At 40.7% G+C, this 27055-nt stretch overlaps 3 protein-coding genes across 6 annotated transcripts in view; 2 read left to right on the plus strand and 1 right to left on the minus strand.

The window, feature by feature from the left end:
• The first annotated feature begins 531 nt into the window (after positions 1-531).
• On the plus strand, positions 532-16993 carry LOC146507919 (B-cell receptor CD22-like). 2 transcript variants are annotated; one of them, XM_085176009.1, is made up of 10 exons: positions 532-690; positions 805-1143; positions 1219-1443; positions 2106-2384; positions 14470-14760; positions 14943-15018; positions 15610-15640; positions 15798-15959; positions 16046-16155; positions 16480-16993. In XM_085176009.1, the coding sequence occupies exons 1-10, from the start codon at positions 651-653 to the stop codon at positions 16538-16540; spliced, it is 1614 nt and encodes a 537-aa protein (XP_085032135.1). In that variant the 5' UTR covers positions 532-650; the 3' UTR covers positions 16541-16993. The 2 variants fall into 2 exon arrangements, with proteins under 2 accessions (XP_085032135.1, XP_085032134.1); XM_085176008.1 differs by having other exon boundaries at positions 535-690; positions 14940-15018.
• Positions 16994-17193: 200 nt separating this feature from the next.
• Positions 17194-27055, minus strand: part of hpn (hepsin) — a 28225-nt gene continuing 18363 nt past the window's right edge. For both annotated transcript variants that reach the window (XM_085176010.1, XM_085176011.1), the window contains 4 exons: positions 26712-26807; positions 26293-26435; positions 25945-26109; positions 17194-18692 (listed from right to left, as the gene is read on the minus strand). In XM_085176010.1, the coding sequence (XP_085032136.1) occupies positions 18648-18692; positions 25945-26109; positions 26293-26435; positions 26712-26807 (449 nt within the window). In that variant the 3' untranslated portion in view covers positions 17194-18647. The remainder of the gene's footprint in view (positions 18693-25944; positions 26110-26292; positions 26436-26711; positions 26808-27055) is intronic.
• LOC146507921 (uncharacterized protein C14orf93-like) lies at positions 21484-26833 on the plus strand. Of its 2 annotated transcripts, none has more exons than XM_085176020.1 (7): positions 21484-21841; positions 22036-22097; positions 22194-22291; positions 22373-22491; positions 22622-22939; positions 23020-23104; positions 23199-23272. In XM_085176020.1, exons 1-6 carry the CDS (start codon positions 21566-21568, stop codon positions 23053-23055), a joined length of 909 nt encoding a protein of 302 aa, XP_085032146.1. In that variant the 5' UTR covers positions 21484-21565; the 3' UTR covers positions 23056-23104; positions 23199-23272. The 2 variants fall into 2 exon arrangements, with proteins under 2 accessions (XP_085032146.1, XP_085032144.1); XM_085176018.1 differs by having other exon boundaries at positions 21487-21841; positions 23046-23104; positions 23199-26833.

Below are 27055 nucleotides of genomic sequence, written 5' to 3' on the forward strand. Positions count from 1 at the left end.
GGTATCACATGAAAATACATTAAGACGTTCATAGCACTGCACTTTGAGCAAAAAATATATATGAAGACACCGGTGGGTTCTCCAGCTTTACTTAAACAGACCGGTAGCCCCACCTGGTGGAAAAAGATATTTCAGGTCGTCTACAAGCCCTTCCTACATCCTTGACTCCTTTCCTCAACAAAAAAAAGGAGATGGGCTAGAACAGCGGGCATTCAACAAATGAGAAATGTCAGTCAAAGTCAGAGTTGATCATCTTAAATAAATAAAATATCTTCATTAGATGTAAGCTGTATCAATTAGTTGTCTTTTTTAAATAAAATGATTAGATAATGCTTTGTTTAACAGAGTATGGAAACATTTTAATAGGTTAACTATAAATTGAAATATTTGTGTTGATATCCGTTTTTTTTAAAAAATTAAACTATAACTTTTCATAATTATTCTGAAAGTGTGACATTAGAGGAAGCAACGAAAGGATGTGTGCCTACTTCTGCTTTTTGCAACACAAAAATGAAGAATGTGTAAAGCAATAAGCCACTTTGCTTCAGCCGGTGAGTACTTCTGATCACTAACTCGTGGTTTCTTTATTTTTTGGGACAGTTGGTGTATGTTGACCTGTGTCATGATTGTTGCAGGTAAAACTTCAAATAATGGAAAGCTGGAGCCTGATCATTCTGGTAATAACGCCAGGTGAGGAGATTTTTTTTTAAATCTAATAAACAGGATATGTGATGACTAAAATGAAACTGCAGCGCTAATTCTGGAAAATACATTTTTCTTCATTTTCTGCATTTTTGTCCAAAGGTGTCTGGAGCGGAGACTGGAGTGTGACGTCTGAAAACCAGTGTGCTTTGAAAGGAACATCAGTATTGATCAGCTGCAAATATGACTACCCTGTAGGTCACTTTGTTACTTCTGTCAGCTGGTTTAAAAAGTTGTATGCATCTGGCGGATGGAGACTTTTTCCTCTTGATAAACTTACTTCAAGTCCGGACCACTTTAAATATTTAGGAAACTTCCGCGGCGACTGCAGTCTGAAGGTCAATGATGTACAACACACTGATGAAGGAGCTTACTATTTTTATTTTACCACAACACTCAACAGATGGAAGAGCATAAAACCGATGTACTTGTCTGTGGGAGGTAACGACTAATTACGAGAACATTTCTGTTTCGATGAGTTTAGCAAACATTTGTTGATTTATGTTTCTTTATCAGAGCTGACAACAGTCATCGAGCCGAGCACTGTGACAGAGGGAGGTCGTGTCGCGCTGACCTGTATGTCAGGCTGTCCTGAGCCTAAAGACATTGTCTGGTTCAGAGATGGGCAACCTGTGTCAAATCCAGTCTTCCAGGCCAGGAGAGAGGATGCTGGGGACTACTATTGTGCAGTCCATGGACAGGAATCAGTCAGATCTGCAACCGTGGCTCTGAATGTTCAATGTGAGTAGAGGGTTAAGAAAGCATACCACAAAATTACAGGCCCCGCTCTATTCACGTGCTACATTATGTCAGGGAGGTGAGCTGGCATCCACAATACCCCAGACTTGTAACTGAACCAGAAGCTCTCATATGATTAACTTTATTATATATGACTGTGTTTTTCTTTCTGTCTCCTGTGAGGAAGACCAGTTGTTACAGGAGTACACTTGAATCTCATCATAATATTTCAATAACTTTGATCATGTGAATTATTAGAATCATTTTTGGACAATTGTGTCCAGAAATTGGCTCAAGTTGTACTTTTACATATCCTCAGTTGGACATCCCAATATATCACCTTTACTCTGGGAAATTAGGAGGTTAAAGACTGCTTGAAGATCTAAGTGTGAAATGTCACATAAGGTCAGATAAGGATATGTTTTATCCAGCATGAGCACCATTGTTGTGGCCCGTGCCAACGAGATAAGAGACAGCAGGATGACAGAGTTTTTCTGTGGCTTGTAAAAATTTGTTTTAAATACAGAAAAGGAGAAGTAAAATACTGAAATTTTCCTGCATTGTATTTTATTTTTGTTGCATGTATTGACACTTTTAATGACTCCATCATTACGATCAGGATTTATCATCCATGTGGCTACACTTCCTTATCTCCTCTCAAGCAGACGCTCCCAGAGAAGTGACACTATCAGTGAGTCCATGGGGAGACATCCGCAGTGGAGGGACAGCGACTTTGACCTGCAGCAGCGATGCCAACCCTCCTGTGGCACACAGCGGATACAGCCTGTATAAGGATGGACAGCTTATCAGTTCAGGGCAGAATTACATCATCTCTGACATCCTGCCCAGCGACAGAGGATGGTACTACTGCCAGGCATGGAATAACATCAGCTGGAGGGGCATCGACTTGATCAACTCGACTGAGGTTCACCTTGCCGTTAGATGTGAGTGTGTCTGGTTACTTGGAAGCTATCTAGGAGGGCAATTCGACACATGGTCATGAGTACAGTGTCAGACATTTCAAAGGCAATCCTCAACTGACTGATATCACAACTTCCTGACTTTGATGATTGCTACAGTCTGTCTGTTTGCTGTCACAATGTGTCAAAAAGTTCAGTCTGGAGACACTCTGTTAAAGTTCACAGTTGGAGGAAGTGATATTAAAATATCCATGCTGATTAATCATTTTTTAACTTTTCACAGTGAAGCACACATATGTCGTCTAACTGGTTTCACCATTGTGGGATTATGATATTATTTTATGCCATGTTAGACCCCTAATTAAAGATTGTGAATTATTATGTAGTTTTAGTTTGCATTATGCTCCTGAATTAGAAGAAGGTGATAACTATTACATTTGGTAAACTGATTTGCATTATATTAGACTGCTGATTTATTGTGAATGAATGATATTGTTTTGTGATGCATTATACTGCTGAGTTATAAGAAAATATTGTTCACAGAAAGTCATCGTCTCATTTGTCTGATTAGAAGAGAACAGAGCATTCTGCCCCATCAGCAGGAGCAGATAAACAGGGAGCCAAGGTTGTAGCTTAGGCGCTGTGTGAGAGAAAGAATGTGAATGTTTAGGCTTTTATGATTAGGTGGGGGCCACTAGAGGCTATAAGAGTTTGATCAAGGCTCCACCATTTCGAGATCTGATGCTGTCTGTGTATGGTGTCCATCTCCCACGCGTGTGTTCATTAAATCATCGTTTGACTTGACCCGGCCGGACCAGTGTGGTTATTTTGGTTTTCCTCCTGTATCCATTCCCAATATTTGAATCCGTAACAGTTTTGGGGGCTCGTCCTGTGGTATTGGGATGGAAGTTTTGGAGGCTTGGACGGTCCGAGGTGGTCAGACGGGCAGACATTATCCGGCAATCGAACTGAGTGGACAGGCGCCTTTATAAAAGAGGTAGGCACAGGCCTGTTGATTTTATCCGAAGTGTGCTGAATTGGACGATGAAATTAAATGTCTATTCAGTAAAAGTTGCCGGTGAGTGTCTGTTTTGATTTTGATGAAAAATCTCATGAGTTTTGAAACTTGAAGTAAGGTTACAAGTAATAATACTGGGTTAGAGTCCCAAGATAAAGTAATAATACTGAGTTAGAGTCTCAGGTAAAGGTAATAATACTGGGTTAGAGTCCCAAGGTAAAGGAAAATAATACTGAGTTAGAGTCTCAGGTAGTTGGATAGGGAATTGGTCATTTTGTGAGTTAGAGTCTCCATTGGTTTAAAGGATTGCATCTGTGTTGGCCATGTTGAGAGTTAGAGGCTCCATTGTCCATAACGTTGCATCTGCGTCGGTCATACTCTTGTTTTAGAGGGTTGACAGCGGTTTAAAAGTATTATAAATTTTGTTAGAACGGTGGTTAGAGTCCACTAAGAGGCGCATAGCCCGGAGGTTACGCTCCCTCCTGGCCGCGGACGCGCGACCTTGACCTGTCGGCGAACAGGGTTAGTTCAGTTGGCTTGACTGTGGGGTACAGGGCATCCTGGAACAAGCTAGGAGTTAGAGTCTCCTTATCTGCGCTTTTTTGGGCACTGTAAATTGAGTTAGGGATTTTAGAGATGAGGCCAGATACAGTTAGAGTCTGATACTGGTTAATTGATTACAAAAAAGTTGGACTTTCTTCGGTTGGACCCGTTATCTTAAATTTGTCAAAATTGTGTAGGCGCTAAAACTTTCAGGCCTGAGAGTGAGTGTAAATATAAGACGTCTTTGTAATATAATAGAGAGTTGAGTGTGAAACGAGGCTGTGTGTGATGATAGCGCGCTGCAGGCTATTTTTGGATTGTGTGAACATGCAAATGAGGTGGCTGCTGTGAAGCCCACAGAGGACTTCCTGTTTAGCGTGTTATTGAGTTTTATAAGTATGATTTGCAAACAATGAAACATGCCTGTAATTAAAACGCTGATTTTGCTGATTATAACATTACAAATAAAGTTTTGAATGACTACGGTGAATGTTTAATGTTTGGCTGAGTTTTGATATGGGAGAGACGGCTTTGCAGCTGCTGGGGGTAAGTGACCGGAAACTTGCATGCCCATAAAAGGCAACTGCCTGACTGTGTGAACTATGCACCAAGAGAGAGAGTAAAATCTAGGCAGATAAAGCGAAGGAATGTTTTCAGAAAAGAAAGAGTAAGTGAATGTTTTCAGAAAAGAAAGAGTAAGTGAATGTTTTCAGAAAAGAAAGAGTAAGTGAATGTTTTCAGAAAAGAAAGAGTAAGTGAATGTTTTCAGAAAAGAAATAGTAAGTGAATGTTTTCAGAAAAGAAATAGTAAGTGGATGTTTTCAGAAAAATAGTAAATGAATGTTTTAGTCTCTTAATACAGGTGGATTTCTCTCAACCTGGAAACCTGAGTACAGCAGCAAAAGGATAGATTAACAAAATTGGGACGACACACAGGCCAAGCTCTGGCTCAAAATTTTACAGTTTGACCTCTCACTTTGTCCCCACCCAAAAAAGAAGCTTAAAGGACATCTTCTCCTCCAGTTATCGGTTACCATCACTGGAAATTTTCAGGCAAGTTTTTCACTGAATTGTTTTTGGCACCATGTGTCCCTGAATCTCACAAGCAAGCTCTAATTCCTGGCTGAAGACATGGAATGCTGTTATTTAAGGTGGGAAATCAAAATTTGGGAAACAAAATTAAAAACATACACAATTAGAGAAATGCCTTGTTTGAGAAAAAAGTTAAAATAACCCACCCACAAACGCACATACACGCAATGAAGAAACAGCTTACACTCATGAACACGTGAAAATTTTCCAGCAAGGTTAAAGCAGCAAAACTTAACATACACCTGATGTTAAATGATAAAGTCTATCCACTACTAACAATTAAACTCTCTGGGTTGCAGGACAACAACTTGACTTCAAAAAGACAGACACTGGTAAATCACAAACCAGTGATGAAACAACAAATTTAGTGGTTAAAAGAGTCAAATTGTGACATGTGTTCCTGTGATTGATTAATACAAGAGATTACTGAATAAAATAAAATTCCTTTTTTGAATTATTAAACATGATCTTAAGAATTTTAACGTGTACCTGTGTTGTCCTGTCAACTTGGTGGGTTATGAGTTGATTATATAGTGAGAAAAAACAAAAAAAAGGGGGGGGAGAAGGCTGACACAGGGCCTGGCCCCTCTCTGAATAACATAGCCAAAACAACATTATTTTCAAACAACATCATTTTCCTGTTCGTCTGTTTTTGTTTTGTTTTTGTTTTTTCTCTTTATGCTTAATTACAGGCTGCTTTGTCAGCCCGGAAAGCCGAGGCTGACCTGGACTCCTGCTCTCCCCTCTACCATCTTTGCTCTCCTCTCTACCATCTTTGATGTGACCCTGACCAAATGCTACAGCAGCTGGACCCACAACAACAGCCTGAGAATGTCAACAGTGCTGCAGGAAAACGATCTCATGCAGCGGAGACGGAGAACGTTAAATCCAAGGCCCGTTTCACTACACGGGGAGATTTCCAGACAGCTTCAGCTGACAGAGCTGTGACGAGACGCCTATTAAGCCCGGATGAAAGGTGAGGCCGAGCAAAAGAATGCTGACCTTAACAACTCTGCATTAAAACTGTGCAGGACAGTGATGGACCAACACGGATGATCGGGCAGCAAAAAGGGCGTGCCAGAGACACGAGGAGTAACTGAGGTCAGGAGGCACCTCAGATTGGACAAAAGCAGCAGAAGAACATAAGCTGAAGGCACAGGTGTCGGGGCTCGGTCAGGAGCTGACCTCTGAGAAGAGCCGAACAGCAGAGCTGCAGAAGGTCGTGGAGCAAAGCAAGGAAAACATCAATAAACTTCAATCTGACGTGTACGGAAAAGACTCTGAGGTTTCTGCCCTCAGTGAGAGCTCAAGACATCAGAGCAGAAACTGAGCATGGCTCAGGAGGAGCTGGCTGCTAATCGAACCCATCAGTCAGGCTTAGAGTCCCAGATACAGGACTTAAAATCAGGCCGGAGCTTGCTGGAGCAGGAGGTTGTCAAACCTGACGAGAAGCTCCAACACCAGGAGCAAACCCTGAAGGACCTACAGAAGCAAAAAGGGTCAAGTTAAGGAGGAGCTGGACAAGGAGAAGATGCAGGAAACTGGAGAAAAGGACTGCCTCAATTGGGGCCAGAACCAGTATGGAGAGAACTTTGGGCAGCAGCACCAATGGACCCAAACGGACTGAAAAGGAGGAGAGCAGGACCCCAGGGTACGCTTCAGGCCGTGGTTTACCCAGAATACCAGAACAGGAAGGTGATGAACACAAACACACACACACACAAACACACACATCTACATACACTGACTCAGAAGCAAGAGAAACACACATATGAACACATATGCACTTGTTGATTGACTGAGAGATGACACACACACACGCACATAAATCGAAATGCTGATTCAATTCACTGAGAAGTGACACACACACACATACACACATACATATACATGTTTGTGCAATGAAGAGTGATACACACACGCTGTTGCAATGAAGAATGCTTTACTAACAAATGCTATGCTGATACGCAAAATGCTGCACACAAACGTCCAAATACAGAATTTGTTACAACAACAAGAAGCCATTGATTGTTAATTGGTTAAATGCATTTCATGTCACCCAGAGGGCATTTGTGTAGATTTAGGGGACAGGGTCTGGAGCAGTTTGGTTATGAAAACAATGTCTGTGAGTGATGTCTGTTTATGGCTCAAGGCCTCGACTAAATTGTTTACTGTGCTTCACACAACCTGATAAGGAGCAGTGGTACAGAGTGAAAATGATGAATTAACGGTGTGAGCCTTATTTCGGAGCGCCACATTTTTGTGATTGAGATTTAATTGAAGGAGGAACACACTAAAAATAAATAAAAATAAAAATAATAACAATAATAAAATATAAAATAAAAAGAAGAAAAGGGGGCCAGCCCTCGGATTTATGTAAGCATCCTACATGTATTTAACACAATTGCCTCAGGCTTTAAAGATTTGTACAAAATTCAACAGGAAATCATAGCTTCCCTGTATTTCCTACATTGTTGGCATGCTGGTGAGTGCTTTTGCTCCACAGTAAGAAGGTCCTGGGTGCAAGTCCACAGTCTGGCTAGTTTGCAGTGGTTTCTCTCTGGGTAATCTGGTTTCCTGCCACAGTGAAAAGTCATGAAGCTATTAGAGTTAGGTTAATTGATGATTCTAAATTATCCGTGAATGTAAGTGTAAATGGTTGTTTGTTTCTAGGTGATAGACTGGTGACCTGTTCGGGGTGCACCCTGCCTCGTAACCTATCACTTTAGAGTTATTTCCCAGCCCTCGTGCAATTAGGATAAAGATAGGAGGATGGTAGTTGTTGTAGACCCATTCAATTTTTTATGGTAACCAGAATTTAGACTTTGTTGAACCGTAGGCAATATGAAGACAACATGTAGTATTTAAGGGACCAAGTAGAATTTGGATAAAAGTTATTGAATAGTGTTGAAATAAAATGACAGAATTGTGAAGGATTAAAATATTCCAGGAGCTTAACTTACTCCATATGAACATGTCTTAATCGTGTAATATGAACTCAAAATGCACAGGTTTACTGAATATGAAAAGGTTGTGTTGATTTAACTCAGTTGTTTAAGTTTCTACCAAAGCAAAACCTTTGTGTGCAACTAGTGTCCACTATTGAATCAAATAAGTCCAACATGTTTTTGTCAGTGCAAAAAGAAGTTACGGTACCTGTATGCTTACACAATATTGTCCCGGGACGGAGAAAAAACTTTCTGGTGAAGTTTTGGTTGATTTTGGGTTTTGCTTAACACTAGGTTGATTTTATCAGTGAGGTTTGGATTGTTTTCTCTCTCTAAGAGAGAGAAAGGTGGTTTTATGTTTGGACATGTTTCCAATGGGCCCCAGTATTTGTTATTATATGAGTATTTTATTGGGTACGTTTGTTTTTGCTTTTGTTACAGTGCACTGAAATAAGAACATCTGAGAGGAGTGATCCACCGGTGGTGATATTTTGGTATTTTGTGAGTTCCTGATTTAACAAATCAGCTCTTTAATCCAGGCCTGAGAGATTGAACTTTAAAGCGCTATAAACATTCTTACTGAAAACAGTTGCAAAGTATTTTTCTCCATGATTATAATGGGCTCTGGAGAAATTCACTTATATGGGACATTGATCACATGAGAAGTCCTGAACCTAAAAGGATTGCAGCGAGTCAATCCAGTCCAAAAAAAAAAACAAAAAAACAAGGAACTGTTTTCCTTTAAAATGATAACGTCATCTTGCTGGTGATGGAGGCTTGATTAGGTTGCGCGTGAGACTCCATTATCAGCAATATCTGGTATGAATGTGTGTGAATGTATGCATGTGACTGGACTGTGATGGACTGACGACTAAATGTTTAAACTGACTTGACACTGAGACAAAAACGATACCGACTTTAGGATTAGTACATGTCTACAAACAATTCACCCAGCTTGTAAAAGAAGGGTGGATGTTTTGTCTCGCTTTGTTTTGTTTTTGCAGGAGTAGGAGGACAGAGACTAGGGGGGGAGGCTGTAGCTTCACATGAGTGTGAACTGCAGACTTAACCCTTTGGTTGCTAATTTTGAGCTACTGATGTTTCCATCAAGAAAATTGTGTTTTATTAGCTGTGTTTCGACTAATGCAGCACATTATATTGTTGGGAATGTTAAATGCTAAAGTGAAGAGAAGCTTTGATTTCACTCAAGACTGAACATGTTATTATTAACCATAGCAGGCCACTTTAAAAAGTTAATCAATTTTGATAGAAAAAGCAAGAAAAAACTCTATTGATACCTAACAGGGGAATGATAGACTTGTCACATTCAAAATAGAGATATGTAATGACAAACCTTGGTCCACGTCATTTAGGTTCTCGATTGAAATAGTCAATAATTTAGAAAAGTAAGATAGAACCGACAGGGGCAGGTGGTGCTGCACAAGAACAAGAGCAAAATAAAGAAAAATTATTGTGTTTAGCTTTGATAAATTAAAATTAAAATGTACCATTACACTCAGAGGATCAATATGAAATTCAATATATGCTAATTTTGTATGAAGTACATGACTGATAACTGTTCTGTCCTGAGCTTTTGTTTTTACAGCGCCCACTTGACCACACCAACAGTTTCTCGCCACCAAAAGCGGGTACTTGCAAAGAATAGGGAGGAATATCATCAGAAGTGGGAAAGGTAAGCCCCGATGGGGGTGATAATGTAACACACCCAAAGAAAGATTTTAGGTCTGACCAACCGTCTCAGTCGTGGGCAAAACGATGACAGTCAATAAAATTCTAAAAGATAATTTAGTGACAAAAATATCAAGAGATAAAAGATAAAACAGTCCAGTGTCCCATTCATGAATCAAATAAAAACACACAGTCCCAAGGCCAGAGCCAGCTATGCCACACGGCCAGTTGCACTCCACATGTTGCCTTTAACAGGGGTAGAAGTTGTCCTTGGAGACCCACTACCCTGCAAGCATATAGCCAGTGATCACTCCAACCTGTGCAACTATGCTGCCTTTAGGCTGTGGCATATAATAGGCCCTGGCCTGCACAGAGAGACAAAATGACACCTTCAGTATAAAATTCATAGCGCAAAACCCATCCATCCCAAACATATCAGATTATCACATTACATACATGCACAGAGAGACAAAATGACACAGCAGTGTTTGTAGTGTGGGCTATAAGTAGACCAGGGTATCAGTGCAATCAAGTACACCTGCCTCTAATTAGTCCAACCCCATTCCAGCCATTGGCTAACCAAAAATGTGACACACGCACAAAAAACCACTCCCAACCTAGTGCAACTTCACACAATAATATGGAGCTGAATTAACACAGGCACACTAGTCTACCATGTTAAAATAACACCATTAATTTCACGTATGGTCAAATTCTTAAAACTTGACCCCAAACATGAAAAATTCTTTAAACATTTAGAGACAGAGTGGAGTTCTAGATAAACATAATGCAACGAATCACATAAGGATGGAGCGTTGGAATTAATAAGATGGTGAAAAAAAACACGCAGGAAAAATGTTGATCATGTTGATTATGTTTATTCCAGTGTGCAGGGATTGGCTAATCTGACCAGGAAATGTTATAAATGGATTGTCGGAACAATCAGCGTTAAAATCACCTTTGACAGTCCAGACTAAGATGGCGTTGGACATCTTCAGGGCGGAAAAGGGTTGTTGTGACCAAGGTGTGGTTTGGCTTGTTGTATGTATATTTCATAATGATACAGCTCTGGATGGACCAGTTACCAGGGCATGGAAGGAGGACAGACTTATTAAATGAGGAGAAGGAATTTTCTGGGATTGGAGATCCTGTGGGTGAGTGGTTGACTAAAAGCATGCATAAAAATAAAAGCTATCTTTTGTTATTGATTGGTAATAGATTGATAATTGGCCACATTCACAGTTGTATTGACTTGTTGTGGACGTAGTCTACTTCATGTTTAAGCACTCTAATTAACAGATTGAAAATAGTGACATTAAAGGAAGAATATGCAGCACCACCCTGTCAGATGCCAGTGCCGGTGGGGCTCAGTGATGAATCAGGTGAGCTTCATGGCTGAATTAAAACATAGAGGCCCCTGCGGTGGTCAGTAAGGGATAAAAAGGGTGTGTTTTACTGTTATTTTAGCATCAGTATTATTGTTACATCAGAATCATATAACAAGCATTGCATTGAACATTTATTGAAGCTATTGACATATTAACATTTGTATTACAGTGATTGTTATAACCCCACGTTAATCTTCTATCTACAGGTGTCAAAAGTAGTCAACAAGTTCATGTTGAAGTGAAGTTCATATTAATACAGGTTTTGTTTGTAGACAATTGTGAAGACGCAGGCTCTGGGCGGAGCCCGGAGTTGAACAGATCTAACATGACAATTAAATTGATTTCATTCCCTAACACAGAATAACAAGACTGGAGCAACGACACTGGATAGGAGAAAGTCTGATACTTTCTAAGATATGAGGTCACTAACCTGTTCTTTTAATTTTCTAGCTTCATTGAATGGACACATGTTAGAATTAGAAATGGCTGCTTTGTCTTTGATGTCTTTTATTAGAATGAGTGGTTTTAATCATTTTCATACATATCTTGCAAATGTGCTTATAATGAGTTGGCACTCGGTCTTTTGAAGGTCATAAGCTTCGTTCGGCGATAGTCCGGACTGATAAAGTGTAAGAAATGCCTTGAGTGCAGTGGGCTAAATGCAAACACACTTACACACACATACACTAAATTAGGATAAGTCCTTGGGACATTCTGAATATTTTAAACAAATTCTGAATCACCAAAAGATCAGTAGACAGCAACATTAGATTGTTAGAGCTAGGAAGAGAGGTGTTTTGGTTTTCTGTCTCTTACAGAGAAAGGAACAGACACCAGACGAGGTCACAGATATACGAGGATCCTTGGCAGCAGAGACAGATACGGTGACTGCGGAAACATCAACTGGGTTCAAGTGTCATGGCATTTTGGGCTCCAGTTAGTCACCTCAAAAGGATGGATCCCATAAACACAGCAATAATCATGAAGGGGTTGACGGAAATCCAGGAACACCACACCAACGACGTTCGAGAGGCTGTTGGTCATCAGGAGAACACCTTTCTGTTGCTTTTCATGGGGAACACAGCTGTGATCCCAGAATACACAGATCATTGTTTGAAATCGGGGCAGAATAATCCCCTGATCTGTGCAACGACTGAAGGGTTGTCTAACCCCTGAGGTTGAAGGAAACAAGAGCAGAGGATCACCCGACTGGAAGACACTGGTGCCTACAGCAATAAAATAAAGGTTAAAAGCTCCTCAGACAGAGGTTCTAGTCTGAGTACGTTTGGAGGGTATAAGGTAGCACCGAAATAAAGCTGTGGGAGAACTGGGGAGTGATGGGAGTATCATCTATACCTACTGTTGTTGTTGTAATAAAAGTTTTTCTTGCATCTGAACTGAGTAAACACAGAGGTCATCTCACATATGGTTCACCCAACAGGGGGACAAAAGGCCTGAGGAGTAAGGAGAAATGAACCCGGCAACACTGGATTGCAGGGTGTAAGTGAGCTCTTTATGTCTAAAGAGCTCATCAGGGGGAATTGTGGGATTATGATATTATTTTATGCCATGTTAGACCCCTAATTAAAGATTGTGAATTATTATGTAGTTTTAGTTTGCATTATGCTCCTGAATTAGAAGAAGGTGATAACTATTACATTTGGTAAACTGATTTGCATTATATTAGACTGCTGATTTATTGTGAATGAATGATATTGTTTTATGATGCATTATACTGCTGAGTTATAAGAAAATATTGTTCACAGAAAGTCATCGTCTCATTTGTCTGATTAGAAGAGAACAGAGCATACTGCCCCATCAGCAGGAGCAGATAAACAGGGAGCCAAGGTTGTAGCTTAGGCGCTGTGTGAGAGAAAGAATGTGAATGTTTAGGCTTTTATGATTAGGTGGGGGCCACTAGAGGCTATAAGAGTTTGATCAAGGCTCCACCATTTCGAGATCTGATGCTGTCTGTGTATGGTGTCCATCTCCCACGCGTGTGTTCATTAAATCATCGTTTGACTTGACCCGGCCGGACCAGTGTGGTTATTTTGGTTTTCCTCCTGTATCCATTCCCAATATTTGAATCCGTAACACCATCTACTGAAAAGGGAAATTTTCTAAGACCTGATTATTCACAAGCTAACAGGTTCTTTAGTGTTGTCCATAGGGAGAAGAGACTGATGAATGAAAGGACCAGAAACAAAATTTAAAAAAATTGTTGCAGTCTAAGGTGACCCCCTTAGACTGTTTTTAGTGTTTAGGTGGGTTTATGTGGGTTCTAAAAACTTTTATTTTAAACATTTATTTCCTAAATTGAGCTTCACGGAAAGAGTTAAATCTATAACATGTCTGTGAAGGTTCTCAGTCATCCAGGTCATCGTAGTCAAAGGAGCTTGCAAAGAAAAGCGTCTGGACTTCTTTAAGTTACTTGAAGACGTTTCACCTCTCATCCGAGAAGCTTCTTCAGTTCTAAGGTCAAATGGTGGAGAGTCCCAGATATAAACCTAGTGGGAGTATCCCCCCACAGTGGCTCTTAGAGCCACCTCCACCTCCACAGGACAAGACTCAGCTGTCCATCTGCATCTTAAGGATAAAGGACACTCTTTCGAGGATGCCAATGTTCACATTTTGGACAGAGAGGACAGATGGTTTGAAAGAGGAGTGAAAGAAGCCATCTATGTCCACTGTGAGCGACCATCTTTGAACAGAGGCGGTGATTTACGACACCAACTCTCTGCCATCTATAATCCAGTTTTGAGTTCCCTTCCCAGACGCCTTAATGCCCACTCACATCCTGGGCCATCTGACCTCAGGAATTCGCATGATAAGGTGGGGCCAGGTGTCACAATGAGCTCACCCGAAACTCTGGCTGATTGGGACCCACACCCAGTTTCACACCTTGACTCAGGCGATTAGAGGATCATCAGGGGGTCCTTTTGTCCCTCTGTGGGGGGATACTCCCACTAGGTTTATATCTGGGACTCTCCACCATTTGACCTTAGAACTGAAGAAGCTTCTCAGATGAGAGGTGAAACGTCTTCAAGTAACTTAAAGAAGTCCAGACGCTTTTCTTTGCAAGCTCCTTAGACTAAATCTATAACAGTTTTTTAGACCAGGGCTCTATGGTCCAAAGTCTGTCTTGTCCTAACAAATACGTGATGAAATTAGAGTTTAACAGATACTCTTATAAGGTATCCTTTTTTTAATTTAAATTTTGGATCTTAAAGCTATTGAGAAGTGTATCTCTTCTGTTTTTATTAGGAAGACAAGAGAGCACATTTAAATGTAAGTATTTTAGTTGTAATGTGTCTCTTCAGATTTTAGCACACAAAGAAGAAGAGGTTGTGAACAGCTGATCACTGATCACCATTTTTCCTGTCTTTTTTAAAAAAAATCTGTTAACAATCGTGATGTTTGGGCTTTTTCAGACCCTCCAATGAACATTTCCATTTCAGTGGATCCACAGCTGTTTGATGAGGGCAGCAGTGTCAATCTGACCTGCAGCAGTGTGGCTAACCCCGCAGCAGACAGCTACATATGGTACAAAATGGTTGACTCTGACGCCACCAGCTCCATGCTGCAGGTGGGCTCAGGACAGCTGCTCTCCCTTCCCTCCGTGGAAGAGTCCCACAGTGGAGTGTACCTCTGCAAGGTCAGGAATAGTCTCGGGGAGAGCAACTCAACTCAGGTGCTGCTGTCCATGCAGAGAAAGCAGGATGGTAGGAGCCACTACTTACAGATGCTCGTTGTATCTTCAAAAGGCAATCTGTGCAAAATACCACAACCTCTTAATCTGATATGAAATATAAATCTTAAGTTGCCTCAATTCCTTTATTGAAATTTATTGAGCTGATTGACTATATGTTATTTCCACGCTGAGTGTGTGCTTTCCCCTCAGAAGGGCAGTCCCTCCCAGTCTTGGCTGGAATTGGAGTTTCTCTTCTTGTGACACTAGTGGTGGCGCTTCTTCTGTTCCGGTGAGTCAGTAAGCGATGGAGAGTGAGGCTTTAGTGAGGCTGACTCATGTCATTTTTTTGCACTTAAACACTTACTTAAATGTGCATATTTCTTATGTCACTGTATTTTTTTTTCACGTGTTGCAGAACTTTTAAAAACGTGTCTTACCTAATGCTGTAATGAGTGTTAACATGCACCGTGTGTGTCATCTGAATTTCCATTCTGCTGCTGCCATTTTTAACACATCAGTCACCGCAGCATATTTCTACACTGACAGTCGGTATCTTGGCGTTTAGTAGGGAGGGGAGCATTCATTGCTAGGGTCCATATCAGCACAGAAGGTCACTACTATACATAAAGCAACTTTCATGGATTCTTTATGGATTGTGTCTGTAAATGTTGTTAGTTTTGATATATTAAGAAACTCCTAGAAGGCAGTATTTTAGCATGTAAGCTGCCTGTGTTTGCTAGTATTACAAAACAGCTTCCTTTAAACATTAGGAAATGTGACTGAGCAACGAAGAACGTTCTTTTCTGGCTTGAGTTGGCACAACTTTTGACATATTTAACTCTTGATTTATTTCTTTTTTTAAATTTTGTTGTCATGGCAGGAAGAAACAGAAGACTAGCGCAGACAAGAAAGTGAGTACATGCAAAAAAATCTTTAAATAAGCCATATCTGTCAGTTACACACATGTTTGGGAAGTATCCCGCCGAAGAGCATGCACACACACACACACACAGATAGCAGACCAAATATTCTAGTGGAGTGATGATTTTGATGTGTCCACTCTGGCAGAGAGTGTTTGACTCCAGGCTCATCAGAACAAGATCAAGATCTTCAGCCGCCGAAGATCCACCTGACACCACTTATGCTAACATCCACCTGCTTCCATCCTCGACTCCCTTTGTCCCTCCTCAGGCCATTTCTACGGCTTCACAGAGGAGCTCACACCGGGATGTAAGTAACGATCCACAATCGTAACTGTTCAGCATCTCTGCTAAACACAACACACTCATATTACATCAACTTCTTCTTTCTCTTAGGATACCACTTCTTATGAAGATGAGGTTACCTATTCCACAGTGACCATCAGGCCCAAAGACCCCAGTTTTCCACATCACCTGAACTCCAACAGACGGCCACAGCACTCCTGGTATGCTTCCTCTCCAAACTCTGACATGTTCACAGCACAGCATTGTAGGGTTTCCACACACGTCTCCAACTAAAGCAAAATGACTGAAATCATCACAGATAAAAAAGACTTAAGATTTATCTTTATAACAATGGCTAAAGCCTGCACATTTCTAGAAACGTTACTAAAAGAGACACGACCAAGCTCCATGATAACAAAACTGATCTTAAACTGCCTCAGTGTTGCTATCGGTGTGTCATCATAAAGGTTATCACAGAAGTGACACCTAACATAGCTTCAGACTGAGTCCCAACCACATTGTTCATTCCACTGTTTTCTCCTCAGGTCCAAAGCAAGAGAAAACAACGACTCTGTGATCTACGCCTCAGTGTTTAAATCCAGCTGAGTCTCTGCATTTTGTCATGTGCCCTCTTCCTCTCAAGAAAATAAGCAAGTTTAAGTTTTCAGTGTACAGTCATCTTAAGGCAAACCTGTTTTCAGGAGTGTTAAAACGTTTGAAAACTAAATGTTTTTTATTGAAATCATTTTAATTATTTATAGCAATCATGTTGTTGCACTGTTTATGTTGTAAAAACACAACTGATCAAATTAATAGCATGTGAATTTAAAAAAAATGTTTTAAAGGATGGCAGGGAGAAAAAAATGACATTTCTGTCATTCCATCAGCTAAAAGGTAATGAGACTGGTTCAGCTTGTGAATTAATTTGTTAATTGGATTGATTAATATATTATAAACAGATATGAGTCACAATTTTAGCTGACAGGGAGAAGGAGATTGGCGCTTTAGGAATTTCTTCAAGAATAATATTTTACCATTTACAGACAGGGCAAAGTGTGACTTTCTCAAGAAACATCACAAACTAATCCAGGTCTCGATATTCTTTCTGTGGGTGCAGGGGTGTACGCTGTGCAGTGGCAGAGTACTCGTGTTATTTCTGTTAAGTCTGGGATACTGTAAAACTGCTCTGTACTGTTATTTTATTTAGCTGAATTTATTTATTTAGCTCGAATGAATGAACAATGAATATTGTTACAAGATGCCTGCGGCCAATTAAAGCTTTATTTCAATACAACACTCAATGCAACATTTTACAATATTTATAGTATGCACATCATAAATCCTGTAAGTGTAAAACAATTTTATTCCACATGGTGGTCCTAAACAGTAACTATTAGACTGAACAGACTTGATTGAACTTCAGTACTTCCTGCTTGGTAAAATCTGTTTACAAGTCAATCTTACCACTGACGCCTACATCATAAAATTTTTTGATATTCTTGATGTAGAAATTCGAATCATTTATTTGGATGATGTATAAATTCAATTTTCAGCAGCCACTCTAATAAGTAAGAACAAAACCAAGATATACAGTAATGTGTGTGCGTATATGTGTAGGAGGAATAAAACCAGTTAATGTGATGGGACACCTTTAGCATTTTAAAGTTGAAAGTCACAAGTAGAAGTATAAAAGTCTGCAAAGTACATATTTAATAAGAACATGATTATAGTGGGTATTGCACTGTTGGCTCTTCAGATCAGCAAGTCTTTTAGACATGTGTAAAATGTCACAAATAAACATCTACATAAACAAGACACTGACTAATATTTACAAGGCAACAACAAAAAACAGATTGATTTTAACTGTAATCTGTATGATTTATTATTTTATTTTTATTATAAAAAAGTAAAGCTACTGCATATAAAAAGATATGGCGTGTATCACACACATACAGGTTGAACTGTAAATGACTGTTATGAGTTTTAAGTTTAAAAAAACAGAAACTCCAGGATTTCTCTACATGTTAATTAGCACTAATCTCTATTTATCTGTTAAGACCAAAGTACTTTAAGTATTTAGTACTAATTGATGCAGGGTGCACTCACTGTGGCTTGCTGAGTAGAAGGCTGCAGGAAGACCAACACTGAAGAAAGTGACTTGTGTGGGGCAAACAAATAAAATCTCCACATAAAGAAGAATTTCATAAAATCAGGCTTGAAATTACATCATGAATTCTTCAAACAGACCTTATAAGTACACAATTAACTGATGTTGTATTTATAGGTTTACTTCTGGTAACTTTTTCCCACAGAAATACAAAGAAAATGGTGTCAGAAAAATAATGTAGTTTACAATCTGTAGTGGTTCTGATTACTGTAGTGAATCAGTAAGCTCATCACTTGAAATCCTCATGTCTGGGCTCTGTCTGTGTATCCCTGCAAAGACATAAGCCTCTATTAACATTTGATAATATGTACGGTATGAATATGAAGGTGTGACTGTGTCCAGACTTTTCACTCTACAGTAAAGGCTCAGAGAGTTGTTAAAATCCTCAGAAAAATGTTTCAGTGAGAATGGAAGGCTTGACAAGAGGGGAACATCACAGCCTTGTTTCCCCCTGTCGTAGCACCTATGTAGTCACAGTATCACTTATGGGGACTGTCCATTTTGTCATCCAAGAGTGGAAAAAGCAGAAACATGAAAGCAGGAATCTCATGTCCGTGCCATTTTATGAACACCGGGTGAGTTTTGATAGTTCTGAGGAAAAACAAAAGCAGAATTGAACATGTTATAACAGGATGAAATTCTTAATTGTATCATTCTATTCATCTTAAAACATCAATATTCAGCAACCCATCCAAAACATTAACTTCAGGTCTTCTCATCAATTTCATGGGCACAGGTATATAACCAAGCACTAAGACATGCAGACTGCTTCGACAAACATTTGTGAAAAAATGAGTCGCTCTCAGGTGCTCAATGTAACACTAAATATTCCACAGTCAACTGTTAGTGGTATTATAACAAAGTGGAAGTGATTGGGAAACAACTGCAACTCGGTTCGGTGAAGGGGGGATTATGGTGTTGGGTTGTTTTTCAGGAATTGGGCTCAGCCCCTTAGTTCCAGTGAAAGGAAACCTTAAAGCTTCAACATAAAGAGACATTTTATAATGGACTGCATTTATATAGCGCTTTTCTAGGCACCCAAAGCACTTTACATTCCACTATTCATTCACACACTGGTGCAGGCAAACTACAGTTGTAGCCACAGCTGCCCTGGGACAGACTGACAGAAGCATATTGTGCCATCGGCACGTTGCCCCTCTGGCCAACACCAGTAGGCAGTAGGGTAAAGTGTCTTGCCCAAGGACACAACGACCAGGACAGAGAGGGCTGGGGGATTAAACCGGCAACCTTCCGGTTACAGATGAGCTTCCCAACCCCCTGAACCACGGTCGCCCCGTGGCATTTTAGACAATTTCATGCTCCCAACATTGTGGAAACAGTTTGAGGATGACCCCTTCCTATTTCAACATGACTATACACAAAGCAAGGTCCATAAAGACATGGATGAACAAGTTTAATGTGGAAGGCTGACCTCCACAGAGTCCTGACCTCAATCTTACAAAACACCTCTGGGATGAATTGCTGCAGAGACTGCGAGCCAGGCATTCTCATCCAACATCAGTGTCTGACCTCACAAATTATGCAGGCTCATCAGGCCAGGCAGTGTTTTTCCAGTCTTCTGATGTCCAGTTTTGACGAGCCTGTGTAGTCTAATTTTTCCATTCTTTGCTGGCAGGAGTGACACCATCACTCCTGTGGCTGGTGTGCATTCAGAGATCTGCATACCTCTGTTGTAACAGGCCGTTGCCTTCCTATCAGTTTCTCCATTCTGATGTTTTCTTGAACTTCAGCAGGTTATGTTGCCCAACATATGTAAACACCACCATTGTGTTTCTGTTATTATTAGAAGATAATAAAATTCAAGTAATACAGTAAAACGCTAATAAGAACATCACCACATGAAAGTGGGGGTTTTGAAGTAAGCAGCACAGTGAATTGCAGCAGAGGTGCAGGTAGAGATCAGGAATTTGTAAGCAGCACAAACAATCAGGAACTGCTGGGAATATATGTTGAGCTTGAATTTCAGTTAGTTTTGCATGCCTGGCACCACCCAGGTAAGGTGGAGGCTTTCAAACGCAAATGAAAATACTGTAAGTTATAAAAATGCAAATGAGGTTGGGGGGCGGGGGGGGCGCCACACCGGCCGGGAGTACCTGTGACTAGGGGTGGGTTTTTATAATCGATTTATCGATTAAAATCGATTCTGGCTTGGATAACGTAAAATCAATTCATTAAAATCCTGAATCGATTTTTTAATATAAATTTATTTTGCCCGAAATGCCAGAATCTCTGGTGAAATCTCACAAAATTTCAACAACCACCAAACAGCTAAGACAGTAAATGAGAGCAGGAACATGGATTCTGCACAAAGACTTAAACACACAGCCCAACCGCGGATCAGAATCAGTGAGATGTTGCCTTTCTCACAGTCGGGGCTGAAAGCCGACAGCGCGCTGATTCTGATCTGTCGGCGGTCCGCGCTTTGTGTTCACGCCCTTTATGCGCTGATTCTAAAGCTGTTAGTTTGATGTCTCTCCAAACAATATTGACCGAACCAGCAGCAAAAGAAGATCCAAACTAGGCTTCACATAAACAACGTCATGAATTCACTCTGACTTTTATTGTTTTGCTTCGACCACGATGCACAGCTCTCTCTCGCATGCTCGCTCTCTTGCGCGCTCTGTCTCCCTCTCTCTCTCTCTCTCTCTCTCTCTGTACTGTTTTCTGCATTATTCGCTTGCTTGTTACGCACACGTCTTGTTTACAGCGCTGTCGGCCGACGTTTTTTTTTTTCGTTTTATATACTTCCGAAAATAAAACCTAATTTCTGCCGTTCAATACCGAACAAATTTAAACTTTTTAAAATTATGCAAAATGCAAAACGCTTAGCCTTGTCTCTAATAAAACCGCTGTAACTTCAGAGGTAATGTTCATGTGTTGATTAATGGTTTTCTTTCGTTTTTGATCTACTGCAGAAAATTTTTATAAAATCCCAGAACAGGAAAATCACCTTCATGTTTTTCTGTGTTTTATCCTCAGCTACTTTGACACAAAGGCCTCTGCTGTGATGCTCACACCTTTGACAAAGTCTTGGTGTGTCAGCTTCCTTTTTATAGATACAAAAATATGTAAATGTACTGATCTGAATTATAATATTTCTGACTGTCAAAATTTCCCAGATTCAAATCAAAGTGAATCGAATCGAATTAAATCGAATCGAATCGAATTAAATCGAATCGTGGATCGAATCGATTCGAGACCCTGTGAATCGGAATTGAATCGATTCTAGAAATCAGTGACGATACCCAGCCCTACCTGTGACCTTAGCCTCGCATATAATTGGATGAGGTTTCCATGTGACCAGGATCTTGCAGGTGATTGGAGGAACCTCGCGAAGAGCGTCTCTTATTACCATATGAGCATGTTATTCTCCGCCTGGTGAGAAGTTGTCAGGCTGGGTAGATTTAGGACACCGTGTGTTGGCGGCTTGGATTTTCCGTGCAATGCCGGGACGTCGTTTCTCTTCCATCGCTCCGGGAACTCCTCCACACAGACCGGGGCTGACTCCGGACAGCGGAGACCACAAACTGCTCACTGCTGTGAGAGGGCTGTCTCGTCAGCTGGCTCGGTTTGCTGCTGATGTGAATGAGCAACTAACAGCGGTAAACGCAAAACTGCACTCCATAGACGAGAGGATGACCGCTTTAGAAGAAGTAGTGAACTCCCGCGCTTGTGTGGAGGAGAAGAGGAAAAGACGGGCGCACAATCCCAAGATTGCGGTATGTATGTGTGCATGTATGCGGCGTGTGCGATAAGGAGGCAGAGGAGAGCGGCACAAACACCCCGAGCAGGAGAGGCAGAGAGAAGCCACTGCTAACTGCTAAGCTCTAAACGACTAGCACATCTGACGAGCTGTGAACAGCTGGATGAGAGAGTTTGTTCATAAAGTCAATTATGGTGTTTTATTTTGTAGGAGGCGGTGCGTCGTTTTCATAACGCCAAGGGAAATCGCAAGCGCTACAATCCTGAAGAAGGGTGAGATATGTCGTGTAAGTTGTACAGGCTGTGTAATACATATATACATATATATATCAATGTGATTGCTGACGTGTAAACATCTGGATTTCGCAGACTGAGCTCGCCTCACAATGAGGCAGTCACGTCTCATTTGGTCCAAGCTCTGGCTGAAAGTCCGGATTTGCACAATGTGGCTAGAGATGCCATTCTATGTAAGCACTTTTTGTGCTTTACTCTTTTACTGTAGCTTTGTCTGTTTCCAGGTTTGTAACATGCTCTTTTAATGGTTCCAGCTGCCTGTAAAACATATTATGAGACCATACGCAGGAATTTCCGCTACAGCCAGCCGGACCTTGCAGCCCAGGCTGAAGCAATGAAGACTGCAGCCCGCAGCCGTCAGAGAAGGAAAAGGGTAAAGTTATCTGATGTGATTTAAACTCACTGACAGTACTGCTCCACTGTTTTTCAGTCACATTAGTGCACAAACTGTCACCACACAGAGGTTGCACATCCACAACTGTATGTACTTCCTCTGCTTACAGCTGCTGGAAGCCAGGCAGGGAGTCCTCAGTGCAAATGAACTGGACTTCTGGAGGGGTGTAACAATTGATATGATGTCCGATGAGGAGGATGGCGCTGTTGAAGGGGTGGCTGGGTGGATTGTTAGGCCTCCTTCCTTTCGAAGCAAAGAACTCACTGATCTGTGTGCGACTCTTCAGGCTAGATTGGAAGCTAATCCAAAATACACATCTACACATCACAGACGTCTGCATATTGGACCGGATTCAGACAGAAATCCTCCAAACGCATACAATCCAGATGCAGCAAAGAAACATTTCAAAGACCATCTTATCCCTCAGGTTGGGTGATGGTTTTATTAACTACTGAGTAGCACTCAAGCTTCCTTATAAGAATATAGATGAAAAAGATTATAATCCAGTTTGTGTCTTGGTGTGTTTTTTATAGAGAGCTATGAATCATCACAACTTTGAGAATGACTGCAATAGTTACAAAACTGAAGAACTGTAAGTTTAAAAACAAAACCATGAGACTCATTCTTCTGTTTAAATTGAATACCTGCTGTATGTTTTATGATGTATTTGCTTTGTGTTTTGACAGACTGAGTTCGCCCGATGACACAGACATGTCTCCTTTGGACGACGCTCTAGCTGAAAGTCCAGAACATCACCGCGTGGATAATGAGATCCTCTGTGTGACTGTGGCCTAATGAAATGAATCAAATCTCTGACTGAATGTCACCTCAAGTCAATCTCCACACTACCACTGACCTGTATACACGGGGGGGTTCTCAATGTATTTATACCAAACATATTTTATATTGTACACTTTATCCTTGGTCTCTTATAATTGTCTCAGACTACATAAAGTTACTGACTGGTGAGATTAGGCTGTTATAAAATCATACAATCTTGGCTTTTCCAGTCAAGAGTTTATCAAAGTTTTGATCAGTGGTTGCCAGTTTAGAGTTCTAGTCAGTGACTTAACCTTAATGATTTTGGGCCATCAAGGATACGTTGCTGACTAGAACAGCAGAGCTGAAATTAAAATGAAGCTGATGTACAACAGTCCATTCTTTCCTTTTAGCGTCTCAATTTTTCCTCTCAGGAGACCATCAAGCCCCTGAGATACGGAAGTAGTTTTCTTTTATTATCACACAATTATCCATCCATTTTCTTAATCATTGTCACAGTTGACATAGGATGACAAGCAAATCCATTAAAAAGCTGCAGGAAATCACTCTTTTATCCAAACCTGCTGCCAGTTTGAAATTAACCCGACAAATATATTGTTGGGTTCTGGAAAATCGTGAAGAAGAAGCAACCAGCAGGATTTAACCAAGAACTTTGTGGCAATGTTCAGGCATCAACATGGTTCAATGGTGGTCACATCCTAGAGACCGCTGTGAGGACTGCTGTCTACATGTTGTAGCTGATTATGGTCATACATGACTGGTCTGTGGACTACTCTTGTTAGTGCTGTTATTGGTCGTTGCCAGCAGCAGAGAAGAGCAAAGTTAAAACACAGAAGGAGTGGAAGTGAAATAGTGTCCATTGTGTCTGTTCTTTTCATGCTTTATGTTTTTGATATGATGTCTCTCACGCTTCTCTCGTTTGTGGTGAACACCACTGTTCCAGCCCACTTTTCAACCAGTGAACGTTCAACCACATCGAGGGTCCATGGAGGACGGCACATATTCATGTTTGCAATAGTTGCATACCCCTTTCACTAGTCAAATACCTAAAAGCAATACCATAAAACAGGTTTTTAACTGCTGCACCACTGTGCCACTCCATGAAACACTTTGTGAGATAAAGTGAGTGACAGCACCTGCATCATGGTTTTAATTGCCTGTTGTTTTAAGTTTTATGCTTGCCTATTTATTCAAGCTGACTTTGCTCTTTATTGTGTTTTGCGTGTGTGTGTTTGTGTGTGTATGAGATCATGTTGATGGTGCTATAAAAATATACTTTATTATTACTAACTGATCCAGTAGTTTCAGCTGTATTTGCATATTTGCACTTTCTGCTCACAGGAAACATAAATATATTGTCTTGGGTGTAACTACAGATTTACAGGCCTGAGGATGTCAGAAGTAAACCCACCAGTCTGTAGGTCTGGGAACATTATTGCCAAAAGCACTTGCTTGTCTGCCTTCATATGCACAATAGCTTGAGGGACATCCCATTCTTAAGCCATAGGGTTTAATATGATGTTGGCCCACCCTTTGCAACTCTTCTGGGAAAGCTTTCCACAAGGTCTAGAAGCGTGTTTATGGGAATTTTTGGCTATTCTTCCAGAAACACATTTGTGAGGTCAGACACTGATGTTGGACGAGAAGGCCTGGCTCACAGTCTCCGCTCTAATTCATCCCAGAGGTGTTCTGTCGGGTTGAGGTCAGGACTCTGTGCACGCCAGTCAAGTTCTTCCACACTAAACTCGCTCATCCATGTCTTTATGGACCTCACTTTGTGCACTGGTGCAGATTCATATTGGAACAGGAAGGGGCCATCCCCAACTGTTCCCAGAAAGCTGGGAGCATGAAATTGTCCAAAATGTCTCGGTATGCTGAAGCATTAAGGTTTCCTTTCACTGGAACTAAGAAGTTGAGCCCAATTCCTGAAAAACAACCCAATGCCATAACCTTCTTTCCCCCAAAGAGAGTTGCTGTTGTTTCCCAATCACTTCCATATTGTTACAATATCACTAACAGCTGACTGTGGAATATTTAACAGAGAGGAAATTTCACAACTGGACTTGCCGCACAGGTGGAACCCTATCACAATAAAACACTGGAATTCACTGAGCTCCTGAGAGCGACTCATTCTTTCACAAATGTTTGTAGAAGTCTGCATGCCTCGGGGCTTGGTTTACACACCTGTGGCCATAAAAGTTGACATAAAAGTTGTGATTGACACCTGAAGTCAATGATTTCTATCAGCAATATAGTGCAACTGCAATTACATGTAAATCAGGAATGTGTAGTCCAGAGGCTTCTGACAAGTCTCTTTTGACACAGACTCGATGATTATGAAGGTGTTTACCTAAGCCTGTGTAACAGTGGATCAGTATTTATGACAAATCACAAGTGATTTTTCTTGGTGGCTTCTTCCAGTGACAGAATGTGAGCGAATGTAGTCACTCCTTTTCAGATGCTAATTAGATGTGTTCACACTTCCAACCCCATCCCCTGCAAGTGATTCATTCTTGCACAAGTGAACATCACATATTGCAAACAATTAAGATCGAAAGTGCTGGGACTGAAGGAGATTTGGCTGAGTGGATGGGGCTGCACAGACAGTTTTTATGCAGTGTCCGATGAAATGAAAAACAGCAGGACTCTTACCCTCATGGCTGAGGATATCCAGGGCAGAAATCGGGACACTCTTGTGTAGACACCAGGTTTCTTGGACATGGCACAGCCAGTTCCCCAGCTCACTACTCCTAGCAGACGATATCGAGTGGTCTTGGACAAGCAGTCTTCAGCCACAAAGGGTCCACCACTATCTCCCTAAAACAACAGACACACACTCACATTTTAACTACCCATGGGAAAATATAAGAGAAAATCACATGCATGACACTAATATAACATCAAACCAGTAAGTATACCAATTTATATTCATGCCAGTAAAAGAAGGACTTATCAGACTAAACAAAAGTAGACAGAAATGCTGCATGAGCACAATCTTACCTGACAGGCATCAGTGCCTCCTTTCTCATAGCCAGCACAGAACATACTAGTAGTGATCTGGTTGTCGTAGTAGTCAGGAGCATTGCAGACGGCATCACTGATGATAGGGACATTGGCTTCCTGTAGAACATCTGCTAGATGGCCTATAGTTTAGAATGATCAAAATTTAAATATGAGCAACTGCGTTTTTACCTGAATATAAACAGTCACATATGAATAGTTGTTATCTGCAGTTGTCACAACTTAGTCATGCTACTGAAATCTTTCCCATTATATTTATGTTATTGTTATTTAGTGCACCGCAGTATTCATGCAAAATATGATAAGTTTAAATACAAAAACAACGACTGAATGCAAGAAGACGACGTTCTATAGAAATATTACCAAATTTATCAATAACTAATGTAACGTATACTCACCATAGTACCCTACATTTCCCCAGCCTGTCACTGTTCCCATCTGTCCATCTATCAGCCTTTGGCCATATGCAGGTAGGCAAACAGGCTGGATGTATTCTACACACAGAGACAAACATGAAACACAAACAAATATTTATTAACAAAACAAATGCATACATTTAATGAAAATAGCAGGCAGTTGATTTTGTCACATTTCATTAACTCATGTCACCCCCTGAAGAAAGCCAGCCATTCCTACCTTCCCTCTTACTTGATTCCCCAAACCCCTCAGCTGTTCCCCTTTCATTCATGCTTGCTTGTTGACATCACCCAAAGTGTTTCCATATTTTCTTTTCTTTTTTTGC

The sequence above is a fragment of the Neolamprologus multifasciatus genome, chromosome 11, assembly GCF_963576455.1.
Source record: "Neolamprologus multifasciatus chromosome 11, fNeoMul1.2, whole genome shotgun sequence".
NCBI classification, from domain to species: Eukaryota; Metazoa; Chordata; class Actinopteri; order Cichliformes; family Cichlidae; genus Neolamprologus; species Neolamprologus multifasciatus.